The sequence below is a fragment of the Hyalella azteca genome, unplaced genomic scaffold (assembly GCF_000764305.2).
Source record: "Hyalella azteca isolate HAZT.00-mixed unplaced genomic scaffold, Hazt_2.0.2 contig5416, whole genome shotgun sequence".
NCBI lineage: Eukaryota > Metazoa > Arthropoda > Malacostraca > Amphipoda > Hyalellidae > Hyalella > Hyalella azteca.
Window position 1 is genome coordinate 106,645 of NW_025935608.1, and position 22,988 is coordinate 129,632.

Below are 22,988 nucleotides of genomic sequence, written 5' to 3' on the forward strand. Positions count from 1 at the left end.
TTAATCCCGTTATGCTGGTCGTGCCGCCCGAACACATGTTATCCGTGTAACTGTCTGTTCTCTGAATAAAGCCTATTTACTCTTGATTGAACCACGTTTCCTTGAACCAACGGAACGAACGACCCGACAACAATCCCTCTAGTTGTTTTTCTTACAACTAAAATGTCAGAATTTCAGCTAGGAATATATTCAAATATATTCAAAATTTAGTAGAACTCGGAATATTCAAGCAGATATTACCGATAGTGATGAGAAACATTAGTGGTGGGCTTCATGCTAGAAAAAATTGAATTCTGATGTGTCAGATAAAACCTGTGAATTTCATAATCTGATAATAAAAACCAGTAAATTTCATTATTTATTAACCAGATGATCAAACCACAATACGGAGAGTGAAATAACCGAGACTTATAGTTAGAAATTCCAGCTTATAACATATATAGAGACGCACAACAACCAGAGCATTTGCAACGTGTTTAATAAATGCCATAATATCGCATAAACACTTGTGAAGAAGCAATAAAAATATTTAAGTATCTATTCATAACTTATCTTACCGATAAAATGCCAGCAAAGTCATAAGTCGGGGTATTGTGGTATGTGTAATTCGGAGGACTTCCACTTCCTTGAACATGTTTAATGAATTTTGAAAATAAATTGCAACATCTGAGAATACGTTTTAATCTCAAGAAAAATATAAGATTGAAATCAAGTATAATTGCTCAAAATGTTTAAACAGGCAAGTATATCGAGATAAAATTTTCAAAATTTACATAACGAATCTCGTTTTTTCCAATTTCATACAATATAAAAATGAAAACAACTTTAGAATGAGTGAATGCATTTACCGCGAGAACCTTATAGTTTTATACGATACTCGTGATCTTTGAAATTACATTCAAAGTAAAGACAAAGGAGCCTTAACCTTCACATGCTGAAAGATTAAACAATAAAATTCGTCTGGTATTTTCCATGATCCGCTTGAAAGATACTGTACAGTTAATAATCAATTCTCACTACATTTAACTTTCTTAAATTATATTCAACATATAAAAAGTTTCAATTCACTTAATTCAGTATTTTTGTTGATTCGTCAATGACTGTAACAATGAGTCTACTAGCATTCAAGGACCAAATTTCAAGCGTAAAATAAAATATATAGGTTACTGAATATACTGTATATATACTGTATACATAGGTTACTGAAGCATGAAAATTAAGCAACAACCCAAACCTTTGCGCACTGTCTTTTTTGGAAACTGGAAAACTCCAATGACCAAATAAGGCTGTAATTTTTCTGAGTGCTGAAGGAAGCATAAAACTAAACCACCATTATTGACCCTTTTAATCACTATTCAAGTAGATGCATGGGGTAATACGAGTAAAAACTAAATGTGTAGAGGTAAAACGAGTCCAGCAGATGTATGTTCATATACATAATCTAAGTAGCACTTTGCTGAGAAGGCAATCAACTTCAGAAGATTATAAGTAACTAATTAATATAGCAAAACCCAATCACCTTTAATTGTTGTTTCCTCAGCAAGGACGACGGATTTGTTTAATTGGCGCGCTGCAATAAACTATGGGCTAGGAAGCACTACGCATAATTCTGAATAAACGAGAAAAAAACACGAATAATTCATATCATAAAATAAATAATTCGTAACAAATGACATGCGAATTCCTGATTAACGATTAAGGCTACTGATTGCCCTGAATTATATCGAATTATTTTTGCACAAACATTCATACAAATTTAACATAAACATGATATAATTCTTAAACATCAAGTATTGAGTAGTCATTTTTGATAATTTTGTGTAAGACACAAAATTCAACACAGACAAAATTTTGATTTGAAATCACTACAAATATTGCTTAACCATATATATTGTCATATCAATTGTTAAGCACACTCTTTAACAAATTTTTGGTTGCTTCTTTGGTTGCTACAAGCCATTTATAGTTAATTGATTTATTGATAAAAAAATCGCACCGCGAGCACAAATAAGTTTCGGTTTCATTTGGCAACACAACACACATTAAAAACCCTGCATTCAAATCAATGATATTAGCAAGCAAATTTAAGGCTTGTGCCACAGCGATTTTTGCGATTGTCTTGAAGGGCTTGACAAACCTAAGGTCCAAGCTTCGAAGGAAAACTGCACGCATGTTAATGGAAATTTAATGAAAACCTCTGTCGAGCTTAAAATTGCCAGCATACTATTAAAATTGTTGTGTAAATCAAATAATTACACGAGATGCCATTGAAATACATTGTAGTGAAGGAAACATTAACTGATTATACTTTGAGCGTTCATTGTTTCTATTTTCATATAGAGCCGGTATATATATTGAAGATTTTAGAAAATGTTTGGGTGTATATACAAAGACACCGAATAACATTGTCCTTTTCCAACAGTAGAACTGGTGCTTAGAGAAGTCAAAATACGGAAGTAAGTCGGCTTCCCAATCATTTGTGATAATAACAATACATTAACATTGAAAGTGCCCGCAAGAAAGTTAACAATAGTTTACATTCGCAACGAACAACGTTACACTTCTACTCTTTTCTTTTACTAAATGACGCGAAAAACGCAGACGCTCGTACTTCAACTTTCTTCCAAAATTCTTGAGGAAATCCGAGTCCAGAAGCCGATGTCTTACCATTGCCTTCATGCGTCTGCTTTTTATCTTGCCAGTCGCCGGGCGTGGCGCCGAGGGATAACAGACTGCAGTGGACGTTTTCCTTCGAAGCCTCCAGATCTGACGGAGCTTTAAGCTTTGATCTAACGATCTGAGGAGATGCACTCATCGACCGAACGTTAGGAGAAGTTTTCTTTCCTGCGATTTCATGCTGAAGATGTCTTAATTTATCGTAAATTTCGCAGGGTTCATCGGTGGTACCATCATACTGAAAATCATTCTGAATGGAGGAGCTGGTGTCAACTGTTCGGCCTGAGCCATCCGCATACCGAGATTTGATGGGCAAGCTAATAGGGTTTTTACAATTTTCGTCAAGAGAAGATTCTAATATTGTTACGACCTCTGCTGGAACACTTAAGGGACTTGGATCACAAGCACTGGTTTTAATTTTTACGCGCCGTAATTTCAGGCCCGCTTCACCACTATTGCTAAACGATTTTGTTCTGGCCCCTGCTGGTACACCGTCATTCTGACAAGAGACGACATGGTCAATTACGCTGGGAACGTCAGTCTCCAGACTATGGTTACTAAGTACATGCTCCTCCGAAGCCCCACATGCACAAACACCATGTTCGGAGTTTCCCTCTTGAAGTGGAAGATCGGGTGGTGTCTGCTGGGGATTGGCTGTGTATCACTCCTGAGTCAACTTGGGGCCACCGCTCAAAGTCTGGGCCAGCGGTAGGCGACTACGGGCGCTCTCTCCCTTCTCCTTGTGGATCTCCTCAGTGCGCAGCGTGATGCCGAATATGTCCTCGTGGTAACGGCTATCGTCCTGCAATGAGGAAAGTGAACAAATGTGTTGAAAAATTGCTTTCGAGGAGCCATAGGTCTGAAGCAGTGAAGTACGGGAAAAGGAAGGTATAGTCCCGGGGCTTGCTATAAAACAATCTATAATGATAGAAAAAACGCAGGAGCTTATTTTCAGTATTTTTTTGGCACTAAACTACTACCGCATGACAGACACTATTGGATATTTCTCCGCGTATCAGCGCCAATATTTAACTATATAGTCATTAGTCTCTCCCTACATTCATGCGTTTCATCAACAGAAAGTTAACCTTATATTCATCTTGTTTTGTAAGACTTACTCTCAGTTGGAGCATAAAGTTTTCAACTTGTTGTTCGTTGCGCTTTGTGTGCTGAAGGAAGATGTACTTGAGTTTCTGGAAGACATGTTCGGCCATGGTACAGTCGCCGCAAACATAGAAGTGACCTTGTTCCTCCTCCAAGATTTTCACGATCTCCCGACCATTTTCTACAAGTTGGTCTTGCACGTACATCTGCAGGTTAGAAAAATTAATTTATATTAAATATGGTAGCTCATCGGATTCAACCCACTGTTTCAACTATTCAAGTATTTTTAAAAACTCAAAAGCAAACAACAATATAATTAGAAAATAATGTAGTTAAATATTCATTTTTTCATGTGAAAAAAAGATGTAATAATCCAAAGACTTTTATAATATAGTCGGTCGCATCAATTTCAATATTTTTTTTTGCTTTATCTGATATCTAACAGAGGGAAATTACCGTCTGTAAATACATCTCATATAGAAGATAGTCTTTAAATAAGTTTCTACCTATCATTTCCCTAGCGCAATCAGAGACTATACCTACAACAATCAATATTGCGTCTCCAAATAAGCTTTTACTTTGCATTTGAATTATACAAGCTTACAAGAAAAAGCTTAAAAAATAGTTTTTGACTATTATTTAATATCTAGAAAAGACACTTACTGTAAGAAAAGACTGAAAGATTCATATATAAGTAAATCTCGACAGTAAATAGGATTCATCTTGACAATCAACAGCATACTTGCCTTTGGTACTCCAGGTTCCCTTGAGAGCGCGAGGTGTATGTCTGTCAAGACCCCTGCAGCCAACATCTCCTGTTTCTCTTCAGCGTACAGGTCGAGCGCGCGGGTGCGGCAGCCGAAGTACAGACTAATCTTCCCGCGCTGCGGCGCTATAAAAATCAATAATATGGTTATAATATATAACATATTATAATCACAAGGCATCAATCAACGGTGTGGACAAAAACCGATGTATTTTATGGCTGGGTAATCGAGCGAGAAATAACAGTCTTCGGTTGAAATATACGTAACGCTTTAGACTATGAACGCAAGCAATAACATAAGCTTCACTGTATACAAGCACTGAATAGTGTCGAACAATGCTTATGAAATATGTGGACTCGTGTACTTTAAGTCGCAGAAGAGTAATCAGAGTATAATGATGAGAATTAATTATATCGCTGCTGCTCATGTGACCACGATATTAGAATCGTATATTTATATTTCTTGACAGCATTTCATTCTATTCAAGGTCTGGGGTATTTAATTCCAATTCACCTTCAATTTATCATAAACCCCGAATAAATTTCTTGCAACAATCAATATTGAGTCTCCAAATAAGTTTCTACCTTACATTTAAATTATACAAGCCTTCAACGAAAAAAATTTATAAATGGTTTTTGACTACTATTTAATTTCTACAGAAGACACCTATTATAAGAAAAGACTGAAAGATTCAAGGTGTTAAATTTCGTTCATATTTCTACACAGACGTAGATCACGTAAGACACGTCGTCAACTTTTTTAAATATTACTTTATTTTCAAGATGTTTTGGGGCCAAACACAGGCAAAAATTTATCTATATCAAATTTAGTACACAATTTAAAAAGTATGTTATAATTATTCCATTTTTCAGGCGGGTGTGTACCCATAACACTGTTCGATGCCACAAATAAACACGAGATCTTGACGTAATCATCAATAATCTCGTTATTAGATTAATGATCATTTTGCTCCGCAAAGCATTTTTTATTATAATCGACGCAATTGCATCCTCGAGTAAACACATCCACTGCCGCCTGTAACTGCGTTCATTACCAATTCACGTTCTGTGTGCTGTTTGTTATACATTAAGGTCGTCGACTCAATTTAAATTATTGAAGTTTTGTCAAATATTTGCCAGCAATAACGCTAAGCAGATCATTAGTCAACAAACGATACGTGATGCGATGTTGAATATCTCGACTCTTTCCATAATATTAATATTATCAGGGCCTCTAAAATTATAGGCCTGTATGATCCAATATTACATTATAATAATTGTAATCATAATTATAAACAAGTATAATATTAATTATAATATAATTTTCATTACTCGTATAAGCCTGTAAGATCAATCCACACTAAAATCCAATTCACGCTAAAAAGAAGACATGAAAACAAAGCAAGTAATATTTTCTTATTCACGAAGACTTCAGGCAAAGCATATTGTTTTAAATTCATCGTGTGAATTAAACACGAAGAACTTCTAAGGAATACAAGTTCTACAATTGTTTATACTTTTTAATCACCAAAAATGTTGTAAATAAATTAAGTTTTTTTTTAAAGTTACCAAAATATTAAAACTGACTTATTGAAATTGAATGATTTTATTCAGTTTGAAGTTACATTTAGCAGAAGTCTTCATATCACGCGGTACAGCAAGATGGAACACATTCAAAGCAATATTCAGGTAAACAGAAAACGATTGACTGAATGTCTGACTGCAAACGCTCCGTGCAAACAACTCAATGAAAATTACAAGCCTCAGGACATAACAATAACGATCGATAGTTCCATCATTAATGTCGCAAACAATAACGATCGATAGTTCCATCATTAGTGTCGCAATCGATTTGTACACAATACCATGAAGACTGAATAATGTCTGGTCTGCCATTGACTTCTAAACGGTGCTGACGGCACATGTCGAAATCCGACATGGTCGCTTTTTTCAAAACATTCACCCTGCTCGTCCTCCAAGTGCAAGCTTCGTCAAAATGTAAGACCTAGTTATACAAAAAACAACACGCGATGATCAATATTCACCGTTGAATCAATTCAGTACAATCCACTTCATTAACAGAACACGCTTTATTGTCACAAAGCTCATTGGTACCAAAAGGTGGAGGTCACAGTACATGCAATAAAGCTTTACCTTTATGCACCCTATGTTTCTTTCCCAAAATGCTTAAATTCGTTTCAATTCGTCGATACTACCATATCACTCGTTTCTTCCAAATCCCAACTTTTTCCGAAAATCGCCTATAGTTTGAGGTGCCCCATAGCAAAAAAATGGAATGTTGTACCTCACCTCGGGAAGACTCAATTGAGCCGCTGACTTGCACCCAAGGTGCTCCATTGCGAAATACTGAATCTTGTGTCATTTCTTCCTTCCTTCCAATCTAACGCCCAAGAAATTGTGAAATTTTCTCTTTGGATTCCTCAATTTAAAAGAAATAATTGTGTGTTTTTTTCAGTGATCGAACCGCAAACTTTGGTCATGTTTCACCCTAATGATACCATCGACGACAGCACCATGCTGGATGCTGGGACCGAGGCTGTACCCGACTTATGGCAGGTGAACGAATCGCTTACCGCGTGGCCATTTCTTGCAAGTAATTCATACTTTTAAAGTAAAGAATGAAAAAATTGAAAATGAATTTTGCTCAACATAGCATTCAATAACAATTATCTCACGACAGTAAAGTAAAGAAGAGAATGAATGTAGTAAAGAATGAAAAAATTTTAGTAAAGAATGAAAAAATTTAAAATGAATTTTGCTCAACATAGCATTCAATAACAATTATCTCACGCTGTTAAGCATATACGATTAAATTTGAATAAAAAGGTCAAAAAGAGTTCACCATTCTCCAACACAATAAAACATTGGGATGCCTGCTGCTTAGTACATACATAATAGCCATATTTCTCATTTTTCGTTCAGGAGTGCGAAAAAGTTTAATTTGTATTAAAATTCACGAATTTCTAATCGCTAACATAGTAAAAACTTCCATCGTTTATGATTGGACCGACAAGGTCCATTCATTTACATTTTATTGTTCAATTTATTCAAATAAGTACCTATAATTGCACAATAATAACAACAATGTTGTAAAATTCGCGTTTGTCAACAGTTCAGTTACTGCGTGAGGTTCTATTTGACAAGATTCAGGCAAGGCCACACGGTATTCTTCAGTTATTTCCAGGACGACTCTGACTTGACGATCAGTAAGTAGACGCGAGTTCACGCTTGCCGCCAGAGTAACTGAACTGCAATGCAAGTTTATTGTTTTATGCTCCAGTTACATCTTCCACGTTTATTTAGGTGTACTCTATGAAACAGGTGTGCATGATCATAAGACAAATTTCATAAAATTCCAATGCCTCCAGTTTATACGATCTCTCTTCTTGGCTGAATTTCAATTTTTTCTTTGACATCGTTGCTACCTTCTCGGTTGAATTAATTGAATTTGTTTAATTATCTGCTTAATTTCGGCTAGAAATAATCTTTGACCAGCAAATCCGCTGCAAAACATGAACTTTAAAATTTGTATAGATATCTTGTTCTCAAAATGAATTCATTAATTTCTGTGAACAGAGCACGACTCAGACTCGAAGAAAATCTGGGTGCAAATTGAAGCCATAGGAATCGAACACGAGTCCTTTTCTGTAGATGAGCTCAGGAGGTTGCGCTGGCATTCTCTATGTGCTTCGGTTAGCATTTTAACTAACACGACAACAAAGACGAGATTCGCCTTCGACAACCAGGTAACATGTATACAGAGTAATAAGTTTACAGTGATACAACCTATATATGACTGTGCTTGTTATACAGATATTTGAACAAAATATTAAATAATTGATTTTTAATCACTCTATAACGTTCGTAAAAAGCGGAAAAATTCACGTCGATTAACGAGAGGCATATTGTTGAAAATAATCTAATAGTATTTAATACAGCTTTGTGATAACATTTATAAATTGAATAAGGGTGAAAATCCATTCTGAGTAAGCACCGAATAATAATTGTTAAGTAGTATTGGTCTGATTCGTAAGTGAACAAAACGAACTAAACTAAAAAATTCCGGAATATAATATAACATAAAATGAAATTCAGAAGTCAAGGAAGTTACTAAAATAACTTCAGTTGCTGTATACATACTGCAACATTCGCATAAAGGTTATCCCTGCAGACGTATGAGAGGACGCTTGCAGTAGGCGGGCAACCGTTGAAGGGAGGAGGTCGATTCGTGATCGGACAAGAGTTGGACTCGTTAGAGGGAGGTTTCAACAAACATCAGGCCTTCATCGGATACCAAACTGATATGTGGTTCTCGAAAAAGAGTATGCCTCTTGAGCAAATGAAGGCTTACACCGCGGACTGCAAAGCTTTCCAGGACAACGATAATGTATTACTGAACTTCCAAGAGAAACTGAAGAAGTTCGAAATGAAAGGGTTAGTAGTGAAATCCACAATAAGAAGAGAAGAAGTTTGTGACGCGCGAAAGGAATTTGTCATACCTTTCGTAAAAGCAGTAACTTTCGACACGGCGCAGAGTACGTGCAGAACATTGGGTGGCCGACTCTTTTACCCAAAAAGCGAAGAATCCGAACTAGCGTTCCTAAGAAACTACGACTATGTTTCGAAGGGATGCTTAGGAAGTATGTCCAATTCTTTCTGGTACGGAATAACATTAGATACAGAGAATGGACAATGGAAATCATTTTCTGATAATCTACCAATAGAGTACGACAACTTCAGTATTGGATTTAATGAAACTTCCGAGAATAGGACTTGTGTGTCGTATGACAGTCGCGACCATGTGTGGGACCCTTTGCGTTGCGACCAAACAGCGTGTCCAGTTTGTGCTTTCGATGATGAAAAAGAATTGAGAGTTTTAGGTTTATGCGCTGGTTCTCAATTAGAAAATAGCCTGATTGTAGACTCGTTACATAAAAGCGTGTGGTCCTACTCATCGCCATTTCTGACGAGACTCTATTTCGATGGATTAAAATGGATCTTGACGAACATCGTGGATCAATCACAAATAACTTTGGTCTCAAGCAAGAATAATCGACTACCACTCGGCGTGTCCACTTGGAAAGGGCAAATAGGATGTGAAAAGTCGGAGGTAGTTACATTATTTGCTTTTATACTATAAGATCATGAAAAAAATCAATAATTATCCAAAGAAAAATCTTCCAAATCTATCGGGTATAGGAGAGAAAAAACTTGTTTAATCTGATATTAGATCTGATATCCGAATTAAGTAAATTCATGCATATTTTGTGATTTTTTCCCAACAGCTGGAGTTAACATTGACAATCTGTAAACCGGAGGAAGAATGGACTTGCGCAGATGGAGAGTGCATTTCGAAAACTCAACGCTGCGACACCAGCCTCCATTGCGCCGACGCTTCTGATGAGGCTGGCTGTAACCGCATTTCACTGCCAAGCATGTACAAGCCTGAGCATCCTCCTCCTTGCCAAGATGGTGGGAGTTTCGTTCCAGAAATATCAGCGCAATTGATCAATGTGAAAAAACTGGATTTGAGCTCGTTCGCGCTCACAATTGATTTATACGTTTACATTTGGTGGTCGGACCCTCGCATCTATGGACATTTTCTCCATAACGTCCCTCAAACGGTGCCCAAAATACCTGGCATATGGCTGCCCATAATCATCTTAGAAGACAACTCAGGCAGCACCGTGACTGTCACTGAACATTCTAAAGCACTATCCATTCAAAAGCGAGGAATGCCAAAAAATAACAGCGTCAACCATTCTTCAGAAGGTCTAGTTTGTTTAGCATTTAATTTTTTTTTGCTATGAGCAGAGAAATACTAATGTTCCTCTCTCCGCTATAATTTCATTTATTTCATTAGCTTCAATGATATGGTCATTTAACGATATTATCTGTACCACCCATTAATTAAGTATTGTAAATTGAAATACTACGCATATGACCCACCCTTTGCTTTAGCCGTTTCATTATAGACGATAACTATGACATAAACACTAACTATAATATAGGTCAATTATCACAATTATTAGAAAACTAAATCATGAGACGTAACTAGCACACATTACGAGTTAAAATTTAGTCATAGATTCAATTGCAACACCGTCTCAAAATCATAGGGAAGATTAATAATGATTCCTTGAGTAAATAATAATCTCAACGGGAAACCAAATGTGTACAATATTTTTTCCATCTTCAGATAATTATTATGAAGGAGCTCAATTAACGCTGTTGTTGACGCACAAGCTCGGCGCTGCCTTCACATGCCGCTTCCAATTACTTGCGTATCCCTTCGACACGCAGAGATGTGAACTCAACATCAAGGTGGAAAACACGGAAAGCCTTAAGATTAAAGAGGTAAGAACTGAAGATAATGACTCCACATTAAATCATCATTGCCGTGCAACGAAATTAATAAAGAATGAGATGAATATATATACAAAAAATACATAAAATTAGAACTTGACTGGTCGAGTGATAAGTCTAATGTGGTATTTGAGCGATAAATAATGGAAGGTTTATAACATGGAATCATGTGTACTATTATTTGAGATTTTATTTAATAATGTGTAAAATTTGATTGATTGTATCAAATGATCGGATTTATTGACGAAAGCAAATAATGTCGTTGAGATTCTCGTCCAGCTCTCACAAAATTATACCTGCATGACAGATTAATGCTATGTATTTTAATATTCCAATAAGTATGCTTGCAAGATGAATGATATATCTTTGGTACTTCTTTATTTATGCATGTGATATAATGATGATAATGAAGTACGTTTGATACTTGCACCATGGATAAAAGTCGAAATATAAATCGTTTCTATTTCACAAAACATGCTCGTTATTTCTATGATACTCTCCACGGACTCAGTACATGTCCGTAAGCGGGTTCGAAGGGAGGCAAGACTTGCTGGAGTACAGCTTAGTGAAGATGGACGTCCATGTGGTGAAGGACATGCCCATTGCCAGGGTCAGTAAACTGGTCTTGTATTAATTAAGCTTGGCAAGAAAATAGACAAGAGAGTAGATGAAGGTAGGCATTGTAGAAATCGGTTTGAACATTTTGAGATAACCTAACTTAAGTTTGAACACACGTATGTATATAACCTCTCATCACAATAAACATAGTTTTTAGTTATGAAGAAGTCTACAACGTCTACGTATAGATATATTTAAGAAGACGAACAATGATATCACCTTGAAAGAAAGTTACTAGTTATGAAATTGTATGAAAGTATTTGATTGGGTCTGTTTTAAGATTATAAGATCATGTTTTTTCAGGTCACGTTGGAGTTCCGGAACCAGTACACGTACTATATCGGCAACGCGTTTGTACCGAGCTTCCTCATAGTACTTGTGTGCTACTACGTCTTCTACTTCGCCATCGATGATTTCCCGGTGCGGCACAAATTGGCAGCTCAGAATGTATATAATTTGAATACTTAATGAAAGTTTCACGATATCACTTACTTAATCTCATTACAATGAAGTAACTACTGAAGTTGCAATGACTCATCGAACAATGCCAACACTAGCGACGCAATATAAGAAATAATAAATGAATATTTAATTATTTCAACAGAATCGCATCATGGTGTCGTTGACGTCTCTGCTGGTGCTGGTGTCTCTGTTTTCCCAGACGACCGAGAGCATCCCTAAGACATCCTACATTAAGCTCATCGACGTGTGGTTCATGGCTTTCATCGCTTTCGACTTTTGCGTCATTTCTGTAGTAGTTCTCATTGAATTTTTCAGACCAAAAGTGAACGAACGAAAGACTGGTGACAGACAAGGGTTGATAGAAACGATCACGATGGTCACGTCCCAAGTAAACCTTACAGAAGCAAAAGAATTAAAGAAGGAACTAACGAAGAATCACACACGAACGACTCAGAGTTCAATAGTTTCAGCGGTCCAAGCTAATAGGCAAAGCGACAAGGGAAAGAACGTTGCTGTTGAAACCGCTCGTATGTCGTCATGTAAGACCAGTGCTCATCAGATGTTGAAGCGTTCACGTTTCAATGTTTTCTGCGTTAATGAATTTTCGAAGTTTGTTTTCCCACTAATATATGGCATTTTTATCATAATGTTCATATATACTGCGGTTGATAATCTCTCACGGTGGGATCATACAAATTAAAAGATAAATCAGGGTAATTAAATCAATCTTCATTAAAAACCGATGACATAATTATTAATTTAGGAATCGCAGTATTATGCAATACGAGGAATAACTTAATATCAGTCATTCAATAAGACAGATCGAGCAAGAGGCAGTTGGCATGCGATGCGTCGGAAAAATTGCTGCTGATTTCATGAACGAAAACATGTGGTACAGTCCAGTCTGCTTAGAAAACTTGAGGCTCTGAACAAAGTAAACACAACCGACATCACAATAAAACTTGAGGCTCTGAACAAAGTAAACACAACCGACATCACAATAAAACTTGAGGCTCTGAAACTTGAGGCTAAAAATTAAATATTTAAATTAATATTAATTTAATAAATTTAAAAATTAAATTTATTTAAAATTAGCAATTTAAATATCAGAACTGTTCAGAAATTGCATAGAAACCATTTACACGATTCATGTTTCATTTTCACTCTAGCCTTCCACTTACTTCCTGACGAAGCACTGCACTTCGTCGCCAGGCTTCAGCGATTTTAAGTAGTTCGAACAAACGCCGAAGTGCAGCGGACCTTCACCGTCTGAAAAATGAGTCAAATCACAATTAAGTCGTTTCATATACACACTGTTAGGAAAAAACAGTAAAAGAACTTTTGGGCCAGAGTTTTAGCGGCAGTTTGCCTCGTGAAATAAAACCCTGACATTATTCTTTTAAAAGTCCAAATATGAAACCGAACCATTGTATGGCCGAATTTCATGAGAAGGCCGGCCATTTAGAACGCCGGTCCGACCTTTATTTCACTGTTTTTTTTCATCCCATAATGGTCCTGAAAACATAGTCTCAGATTCTTGTATTGCTTTAGCCGTTCAATGTAAAATTGGTTAGGGGAATAAATTGGTTTTTATTCCAAGGCACGACTAATAAACAAATTAAAAATCGCTATCTTGCGAAATCCACACGACAAAAAAATGAGATAGGCAGAATAACTCATTTTTAGTTTTTTTTTTATATAAAAGTTCACATTTAGGATGGACAGAAATTCTTAGGAATTTCATCAAATCGAAGCATCAAATAACGAAACTGTTGATGACATATAGGCATCAGAGACGATACTTCTACTACAACAAACTCTCTAAATCAAGACTTACTCCTTAGTGATATAATTTGTAGTCCTTATGTCAAATAAAAAACATAAATGTACTACGAATGTAATTGATTCCAAACGTTGTCAACGAAATTTTCTTGGTTACTAGCCTCTTCCAGCGATCAAACCATGAGAGATCATCGTTAAATCATAGTTATATTAAAAAAATTTTCAAAGCAGTTTCATGCAAATTTACATGACTTTTACTAAGAAAGTTTGGATTAGTTCTTATCTAATGCCCGCTCATCCAATGCCTTGTTCGGCGTGATTTGCTTGCATAAAAAAATTGTTCGCTATGGAGCACGAATAGTTTATTGTTTCTCTTCATTTGATAAATTACATTTAAATGAATTGGCACCACCGACACTCCAGTCTCGTTAATTCATCAAGGCACATTTCATGAGTGAAATATCATATAAGCGTGAAACATCATGCGTATATCCAAAGTTATTGAACGAACACAGTCAATTTGTTGTAGCACAGATGGCAAGGAGTGAAATGTTAACGATTCGAGAAAATTCACATGCCCCAATACCGATCATAGTACTTGTGTAAACAATGTACATTTGACGAAAATAAAGTTTAATCGAGTTAACTAAAGCTAAAATTGCGAAAACAGAATTTAAACTTGAGGAAATTGAAACTAAACTTGTGGGAACTAAAGCCGAACTTGAAAAAGCTGGAACACAACTCGACTAAACCGAAAATTCGCCTGACGAAACTGAAAATGCGCCTAAAGAAACTGAAAATGCGCCAAAAGAAACTGAAAATGCGCCTAAAGAAACTGAAAATGTGCCTGAAGAAACTGGAAATGTGCCTGAAGAAACTGAAAATACGCCTGAAAAAAAAAACTAAAAAAGTGCCTGAAGAAACTGAAAATGAGCCTGAAGAAACTGAAAATGCGCCTCAAGAAACTGAAAATGCGCCTGAAGAAACTGAAAGTGCGCCTGAAGAAACTGAAAATGAGCCTGAAGAAACTGAAAATGTGCCTGAAGAACCTGAAAATTTGCCTGAAGAAACTGAAAATGCGCCTGAAGAAACTGAAAATGTGTCATTAAGAAACTGAAAATGTGCCTGAAAAAACTGAAAATGCGCCTGAAAAAAACTAAAAAAGTGCCTGAAGAAATTAAAAAAGTTCCTGAAGTAACTGAAAATGCGCCCGAAGAAACTGAAAATGCACCTAAAGAAACTGAAAATGCGCCTGACGAAACTGAAAATGCGCCCAAAGCAACCAAAAAAGTGTCGTGAAGACCCACCCTCGGTGTTGTACGAGACTACGGCGACGGTGAGGTGCAGTTCGCCAGGCTGTGCCGCAGGGGAGGAGCTGATGGAGTAGAAGCGAGGCTGCAGCAGCGGCAGTTGCGACACCAGCGCCGACGCTGGGAGCTTCACGCTCGGGAACTCCTGCAGCACCTCCAGCAGGTGCGGGTAGCGCTTGTGCTTCCACTCCTCGTACGCGCGGGCGTCCTTTTATTACACGGTATAAATGATCGACGAATTTGAACAACTATAAAACATTCTTCTGATACCTTAAATGTTCTGTCTGGTTGTTTTCTGACTTGAAACTTTAACACAGATCCCTAATTTCTTAACATTTGGAAATTAATAAAAACTATTCATATTATTTACCGGATTGTTTTGAATGCATCTGACCACAAGTTGCTAAGTAAGAGTCTGAAGAACTATAGGACTGAATCGGACTACTCAGTCCGTTGACTAGGACTGAATCGGTCTACTTGGTCCGTTGACTAGGACTGAATCAGTCTACTCGGTCCGTTGACTAGGACTGAATCGGTCTACTCGGTCCGTTGACTAGGACTGAATCGGTCTACTCGGTCCGTTGACTAGGACTGAATCATATCAGGCATAGTGTGCAGTGTTGTGGTATCTTATCAGGCATATTGTGCAATATTATGTTATTGTATCAGGTTGATATCATTTCAGAATGTTTGCCTGAAATGTCGTCATTCGAGGCATAGGCATACCGTGCAGGATAAAGTGGACGTCTCCGGCCTTGACATATTGTGCCGTGCCGTGTTAACCATCCATGTCTCATGATATCTAGCATTATATTGTTAATCATTCAATACAGTTCCTTCTCTACTCAATTTTTTTCAGCAAATTTTGCTTATTATCAGCATTCTTTTCAAAATTAAAAGAAGAACAATAACACTCGATCCACACTCATTGTCTGATTATGAAAAAAAGTTTGGGAGTAAATATAAACGTTAATCAGAGCATTATTATCTTTATGTCGTACAATCATAACAATATATTACGCCCGTGGATGAAACACCATTAGGGTTAAGGGTTACTAATTATTAATCATGCTTGTCACTTACCATTAGGCGTATGCGTCACTCACCATTAGGCGCATGCGCCACTCATTATTAATCATGCGCGTCATTCGCCATCAGGCGTATGCGTCACTCACCATCAGGAGTATGCGTCACTCACCATCAGGCGCATGCATCACTCACCATTAGGCGTATGAGTCTCGCGCATGACCATGACGTGTACAGGAGTGTCAGGGTTGTGGCCAGCATGCGTGTCACTCACCATACGTCACTCACCATTAGGCGTATGCATCGCTCACCATTAGGCGTATGCGTCACTCACCATTAGGCGTATGCATCGCTCACCATTAGGCGTATGCGTGTCACTCACCATTAGGCGCATGCATCACTCAACATTAGGCGTATGCGTCACTCACCATTAAGAGTATGCGTGTCACTCATCATTAGGCGTATGCGTGTCACTCACCATTAGGCGTATGCATCACTCACCATTAGGCGTATGCGTGTCACTCACCAATAAGAGTATGCGTGTCACTCACCATTAGGCGTATGCGTGTCACTCACCATTAGGCGTATGCATCACTCACCATTAGGCGTATGCGTCACTCACCATTAGGCGTATGTGTCACTCACCATTAGGCGCATGCATCACTCACCATTAGGCGCATGCATCACTCACTATCAGGCGCACGCATCACTCACCATTAGGCGTATGGGTCTCGCGCATGACCATGACGTGCACAGGAGTGTCAAGCTCACCATTAGGCGTATGGGTCTCGCGCATGACCATGACGTGCACAGGAGTGTCAAGCTCACCATTAGGCGTATGAGTCTCGCGCATGACCATGACGTGTACAGGAGTGTCAGGGTTGAGGCCAGGAGCCAGGAGCTGGACGACGTCCTGCACGAGGTCGCTGCTGTTGCAGGGCAGCACCGCCAGGTGGTCGCCGGGGCTGTAGTGCAGCATGGGGGCGCCTTCACGCCCGTTGATGTCAAATATTATTTGTTGTGTGTGCCGGCTAGGAAAATAATAATAGCATTTATTTATTTATTATAGCAAGACGCATTTATGAAAAAATGGAAAATGTACATGCAAATGCGTATTTATTGTTTTTAAAAATAAAACAATTTTAAAGTGTGCTGGCTGAAAAAAATAAATAATAAATGCGCCACGCATTTATGAAAAAATAGGAAATGTACCACGCAAATGCGTATTTATTGTTTTTAAAAATAAAACAATTTTAATGGTATAATAAAGTTATTGCGAGTAGATGCGACCGCAACGAACAAGGCGCTACATGAAAATAACCATACGAAAAAATTATGAGGTATAATCTAGAAATTGATAGTTACGGCGAAAGTTGACAAAGTGATAATAACAATTAAAAAACTTTAAGAGGTCTAGTAATTGATTCTAGTATTAATCTAATATAATTATTATTTACGGCATAAGTTGACGCGACTGCAAAGAACAATACACCACGTGGATATAACTTAAAATTTGTAATTAAGTAATTATATGATTATTAGTTAATGCAAACGTTGATACGATCATATTTTCAAACGCTAGTGCAAATAAATGTACTAATACTGTAGAGGTGAGCACGCTATTGTAAAAGCTAATCAGAGTATACAACTAGCAAATAACTCCTAAGTCATATCGTAACGTTACATGGATTCGGTCAATGTTCAAATTGCTAATTCAATTTTAGTTGAACCTATTTGTTCTAATCGACTATGCAAGCTTACCGAACAGATACTTAATTGGACGCATTGAAAACCATGGATATCTCTTCGTTCGTGGCATTATTTAGCACAGAAAATTTTTCAAAACACCTGATATTAAAAAATCGACCTTTGGAAGTGTTCTGATTGCTCGCGGTGCAGGTTTTTCGACCCCATCCCATACACGGCGTACGCCTTTCTTGACGTGGGCTTGCTTAGCAATGTTTAGCGCTTAAAATTATTCAAACACTCATTTTAAACAAATAGATATATAACAGAACCATATAGACCTACTTGGACTCTTCGGGATGCAGGTTTTTGGACTCGATCACATGCACGGTCTGCACGCCCTTCTTGACGTGGGCGCGTGCGAGGCCGACCTGCCGCGGCGTTGCGTTGTCGCACTCGATGAGCTTCACGTCGAGGTTCTTGCGCCTGTCTGCCTTCAGCGCCGCCGTCGCGTCTTGAATGGCGCCTTCGTCGTCCAAGCAGAACGTCTTGCAACCCGTCTGCATTTTGTAATATTTCGCATTAGTCATCATCTTGGACATCGTGAAATGCACAGACATGTTTAAAATCATGTCATGTTCCGTCATGGTGAACATCATGCTGTGTTCCGATATGTACAACATAAGTCGTGTTATGTTGTACATCATGTCGTCTTCCCTTCAATAATTAACCGGATTTTGTTGAAAATTTGAACCACTTTAGCAGAACGCTCAGTATAGTCAGTCTTTATTCCTTCATATCAAGTATAAGTGATCATGATCTATGGTGAATATTCATAATAAATCCCATAATAAATACATGTCGTGACGAAACCAACAGCAGCCACATTCTGTTCAATGATAAATCCAAATACAGTATTTAGAACCTCTTCGCGGTTAAAAGAACGTTGTGCGGTATTTTATTGATGCATGGTCATTGTCTGAAGCAGTTCGCACCTGCATCAGCCAATCACTGACAGCTTTTTCATCTAAACTCACAAATCAAAGACAAGAAGTCGGCCACTAAGAGTGCTTAGGCCGGCCGCTACGTGCACTCGAGCGCCTAGGAATTGTGCATAAATATGGCAGCTTATCAGATGCATGCTCTTTAATGTCGAATCAATGAACAAAAAAGTGTAAACCGGAGAGGCATTAATTATCGATAACTATATTTCTCAATATTAATAGATGTTGTTTTCGCAAATTTCTGAAATTAAATTACATTCCCTACGTATTATTTCACAATGTTGATAGATAATGGCGAAATCACGCAATTTACTGCATGCTATACAGTAACAGAAACTTTTATTTAACCTTAAATACTTCTCCCGCCCAGAGGTTGAACTGCTGCTCTTGCCCCGCTAGTTCATCCCCACAGGTGAGGTTGAGGAGCCGCTCCCCACCCAGGTCCCCCAGCAGCTGGTCCACGTAGGTCCCGAACGCGCAGAAGTTGGGGTATGCGCTCGACCCTAACGCAAACACCGCATACCTGGGCACAGGGAGGCATGGCGTGCAGGGAATGCGAATAAAATTCAAACGAGAAATGTTTCATTCGTGATTTAATGTTTACTATTTTTAGCAAATACTAACAGGTTTAGCGGTGCCAGAGTTGATTAGGCTATTAGGTCAGTCGCCGATTCTGAACATCAAAAATTATCACAGCTTGTTGCGTGTCTCGAACACGCAACTCACTGCTTCACTATTCACTTTGTGTAATTAACCTCGTCGGCTACCTCGTAGAATTTGACCAGAACTGTCGCATGTATCTGGAGTCGAACATACAGCTGTTGTTGTTGACCCTCCCCGCCTCGCTTCACGGCGCGAGGCGGGGCCTAGACCCAGCTCTGGGGCCAACCAAGTCGGTCGCTCCAGCGGGCCAGCAGCCCCGCGGCGTTTACGGGGTCTGCCCAAAGGTCGCCCACCGACAGGGATATGGGCATTTCAGGGCAGGAGAAAAGATGAATGGTGTTGTGCGTGTTGGATAGACAGAGTGGGCAAAGTGGAGAAGAGTGAGTGGCAGGGTCTATTTTATTTAGGTATGAGAGAAGTAGCGGTGATTTGTTTGTGCGAAGTTGGGCAAGGTTCCTGCGTGCAGGTCTAGGTAGGTTGATTTCAGATGGGTGGATCTGTGGTGCGGGAATGTTTAAAATTTTATTGTGAGGGAGGGTTGCAAGATAGTTTACTGTGATTGTAGTGTGGATTGTTTTGAGATTTTGTTTGATTGTGTCCTGTGTAGCTTGTGCAGGCGGAGTATCTATGTTGGTGGTGAAACCTGAGTTGTGGAAAATGGTTTGTTTCATGAGACAGTGTGGGTGCGGCTGAAGGGTGAGGGTATGTAGTGGGTGGGTTGGGTTTTGTGCTTTCTGTCTGAGTTGTGAGGCGTGAAGTTTGAGGTGTTGTGTTAGGGGTGGGAGTTTGGTTTCTTGGTGAAGGTGATGGATGTTGGTGTCTGCGGTACAGCCTGTGGCGATCCTGAGTGCTGCGTTCTGGACTGTTTGGATGTGCGTTCATGTGCGTGGGTGATATAATTGGTGACCAGGATGAGTTTGCGTATTCAAGGATTGGACGTGTGATTGTTTGAAATGTGATTGTGAGTAGTTCTTTTTGTTTTCCCCATTGTGTGGTTGTAAGTGATTTGATAATTTTGATGGTATTATTGGCTTTGTTGTGAGTATTATTTAATGTGTGTGCTGAAGGTGAGCTTTGGGTCAAAGGTAAGTCCAAGTACACACAGCTCAAATCTTGTTACTCTGAACGTGTAACCACTGGGTCACCTACACGTGATGGTATTGGGCATTTCAGTATTTTATGAAGATCCCAAGGCTTTGTTTGCCAAAGGACCCTTTCACACAGGGCGGGAAATCCCGATGGCGTGAAAAAAACCGCCGCGGGATTTCCCGCCGAACCTCAGCAAACGTATAAAATGTGCACTGCTATTAACACACGACGAATTTTCACGCTGCGTGAAATTACACGCCTGACGACCGCGTGTGTCAAGCTAAAACTGCGGCGGAATTTCCAGCTACAGTTTAGCTTGCAATGGTATTCAATGTAATCTTTCACACGGGGCGGGTTTTCACGCCGCTACCTAGTGTGGTACAGACAGTGGGTCGGCGAGAGTGTGTGTGAGTTAAAGTTTTTCAATAGCAGGCACGGCGTCTCTCATCTGCGTGCTGTTGTGGGTTAATTTTACTTACACACAAGACAATAATCCATCAAAACTTTCGGGAGACATTCGACAATAATTGAAGAATTTTACTTCAATTTTCCGAATAGTGTGGCAAATTCACCTTCTTGTGGCCTTAATTTTACTGTATTGTGAACCCAGCACCTCGTTTTCTTTCTTTGCCGTCTTTAATGCAGCAAATATAAAAGGAGAGCCTTCTTTTCTTTGCTATGAGCAGCCATTTATAGATATAGTTCACAAAAACTGAGGACCACTTTTACGGATAACAGCATTGCAAGTCTGATAGATTCCAGCGTGAAAGACCGCCTCGTGTGAATGATAGCGCTGGAAATCCCGCGGCGGTTTTTTTCACGCCGGCGGGATTTCCCGCCCTGTGTGAAAGCGGCCTTACTTGATGTTACTTAAGGGCTGCTTTATACGTGGTAGTCAATAATCATATATGGATAATATTCTGCTACACACCATTATTAACTAAGCACTATCTGCCTAACCTGACGTTGCTCAAGAGCTCTACGTGATCACTTATGTATATTCTACCACATATCACAAATAACTTAGCACTATCTGCCTCACCTGACGTCGCTCGAGGGCTCTACGTGATCACCTATGTATATTCTACTACATCCGGGTTAGATATGGTGCTAGGCATTTCAAATCTGAATATATATTTTTCCATAGCATTATCTAGTCTGTTCTTGAACGCGTTCATGCTTGGAGCGCCAACGATGTCTTCGGGGAGGCTGTTCCACATGTCGGTGATTCAAAGCGAGAAGAAATGTTGTCGCGTGGATAAGTTGCAGTGCAGTTTTTTTAGTTATAGCCGTGGCCCCTGGTGTTGGTTCTTGTTTCAAATTCTAGTAATCCTTCGGGGACCTTGTACAAACCATGAGTATGCTTGTCTACTTCAATGAGGTCCCCACGCAGACGTCGATAACTTAGACTTGGAAGCTTCATAATCTTTAATCTTTCTTCATAGGACTTGCCCTTCAAGCTCGGAATTATCCTTGTTGCACGTCTTTGAACATTCTCTATTAAATTTTTGTCCTTTTCAAACCTCGGTGGCCACACAACGTTTCCAAACTCTCGATTCGGGAGCGCGACAGCAACAAACAACTGCTTCATCGCTTCTGCATCTAGGAACTCGTATGAGCGTCTGATTAATCCAAGAAGTTTGTTGGATGTGTTAGCTTGCGTTTCAACATGCTTAGAAAATTTCAGCTCCTTGTCGACATAAACTTCCACACTACACTTTTCAATCATTACTCTCTCGTTGCAACCATGTCTTCTCATACTCTAATCTTGCTGTTCATTGTTCTTCACGAGGTGAAGTAATTTACACTTGTCAGTATTAAAACGCAGCTGCCACGTATCAGCCCAGTTAACTAAACTGTCAAGGGCATGTTGCAATTGCGCTTTATTTGACGCATCCTTCACTGTTTTATAAATTTTTGTGTCGTCGGCATACACGGAGCACACGCTGGACACTGCTTCAGGCAGATCGTTTATAAAAGCGACGAACAAAATAGGCCCAAGAACGCTTCCGTGTGGCACGCCACTGCGCATTGACGCCCAGTCTGACACGGTTCCGTTAATACTGACATGTTGTCGTCTACCTACCAGAAAACCTCTGATCCATTGGAGTACGTTTCCCTCAATTCCCAAAGACTTCACTTTACGCAACAGCCGCTCAGCCGGAACACTGTCAAATGCTTTGGCAAAATCGAGGTACACTGCATCTACTGGATCCCTTTCGTCCAGCAGGCGAGTCCAATCGTTCAACGTAGCTAATAAGTTAGTGGTGCAGGATCTCCCGGCACTAAAACGATGTTGACAATCTGATACGAGATGGTGAGCAGTCAAGTGATCGATAATCCTATCCCTCACACAACAGATTATAAATCACTTAGCACTATCTGCCTCACCTAACGTTGCTCAAGGGCTCTACG

General features: G+C 39.0%; 1 protein-coding gene across 1 annotated transcript in view; it reads right to left on the bottom strand.

Annotated features, from left to right (window-relative positions):
- Positions 1-345: 345 nt before the first annotated feature.
- The window catches only part of LOC108677990 (nitric oxide synthase, salivary gland), a 44,462-nt gene continuing 21,819 nt past the window's right edge, over positions 346-22,988 (bottom strand). Inside the window, exons 12-21 of the mRNA XM_047880457.1 lie at positions 21,534-21,575; positions 19,170-19,344; positions 18,163-18,377; positions 16,874-17,162; positions 15,103-15,313; positions 13,195-13,282; positions 13,021-13,028; positions 4,527-4,729; positions 3,795-3,986; positions 346-3,478 (exon numbers count right to left, since the gene is read on the bottom strand). Of these exons, the coding sequence (XP_047736413.1) occupies positions 3,338-3,478; positions 3,795-3,986; positions 4,527-4,729; positions 13,021-13,028; positions 13,195-13,282; positions 15,103-15,313; positions 16,874-17,162; positions 18,163-18,377; positions 19,170-19,344; positions 21,534-21,575 (1,564 nt within the window). The 3' untranslated portion in view covers positions 346-3,337. The remainder of the gene's footprint in view (positions 3,479-3,794; positions 3,987-4,526; positions 4,730-13,020; positions 13,029-13,194; positions 13,283-15,102; positions 15,314-16,873; positions 17,163-18,162; positions 18,378-19,169; positions 19,345-21,533; positions 21,576-22,988) is intronic.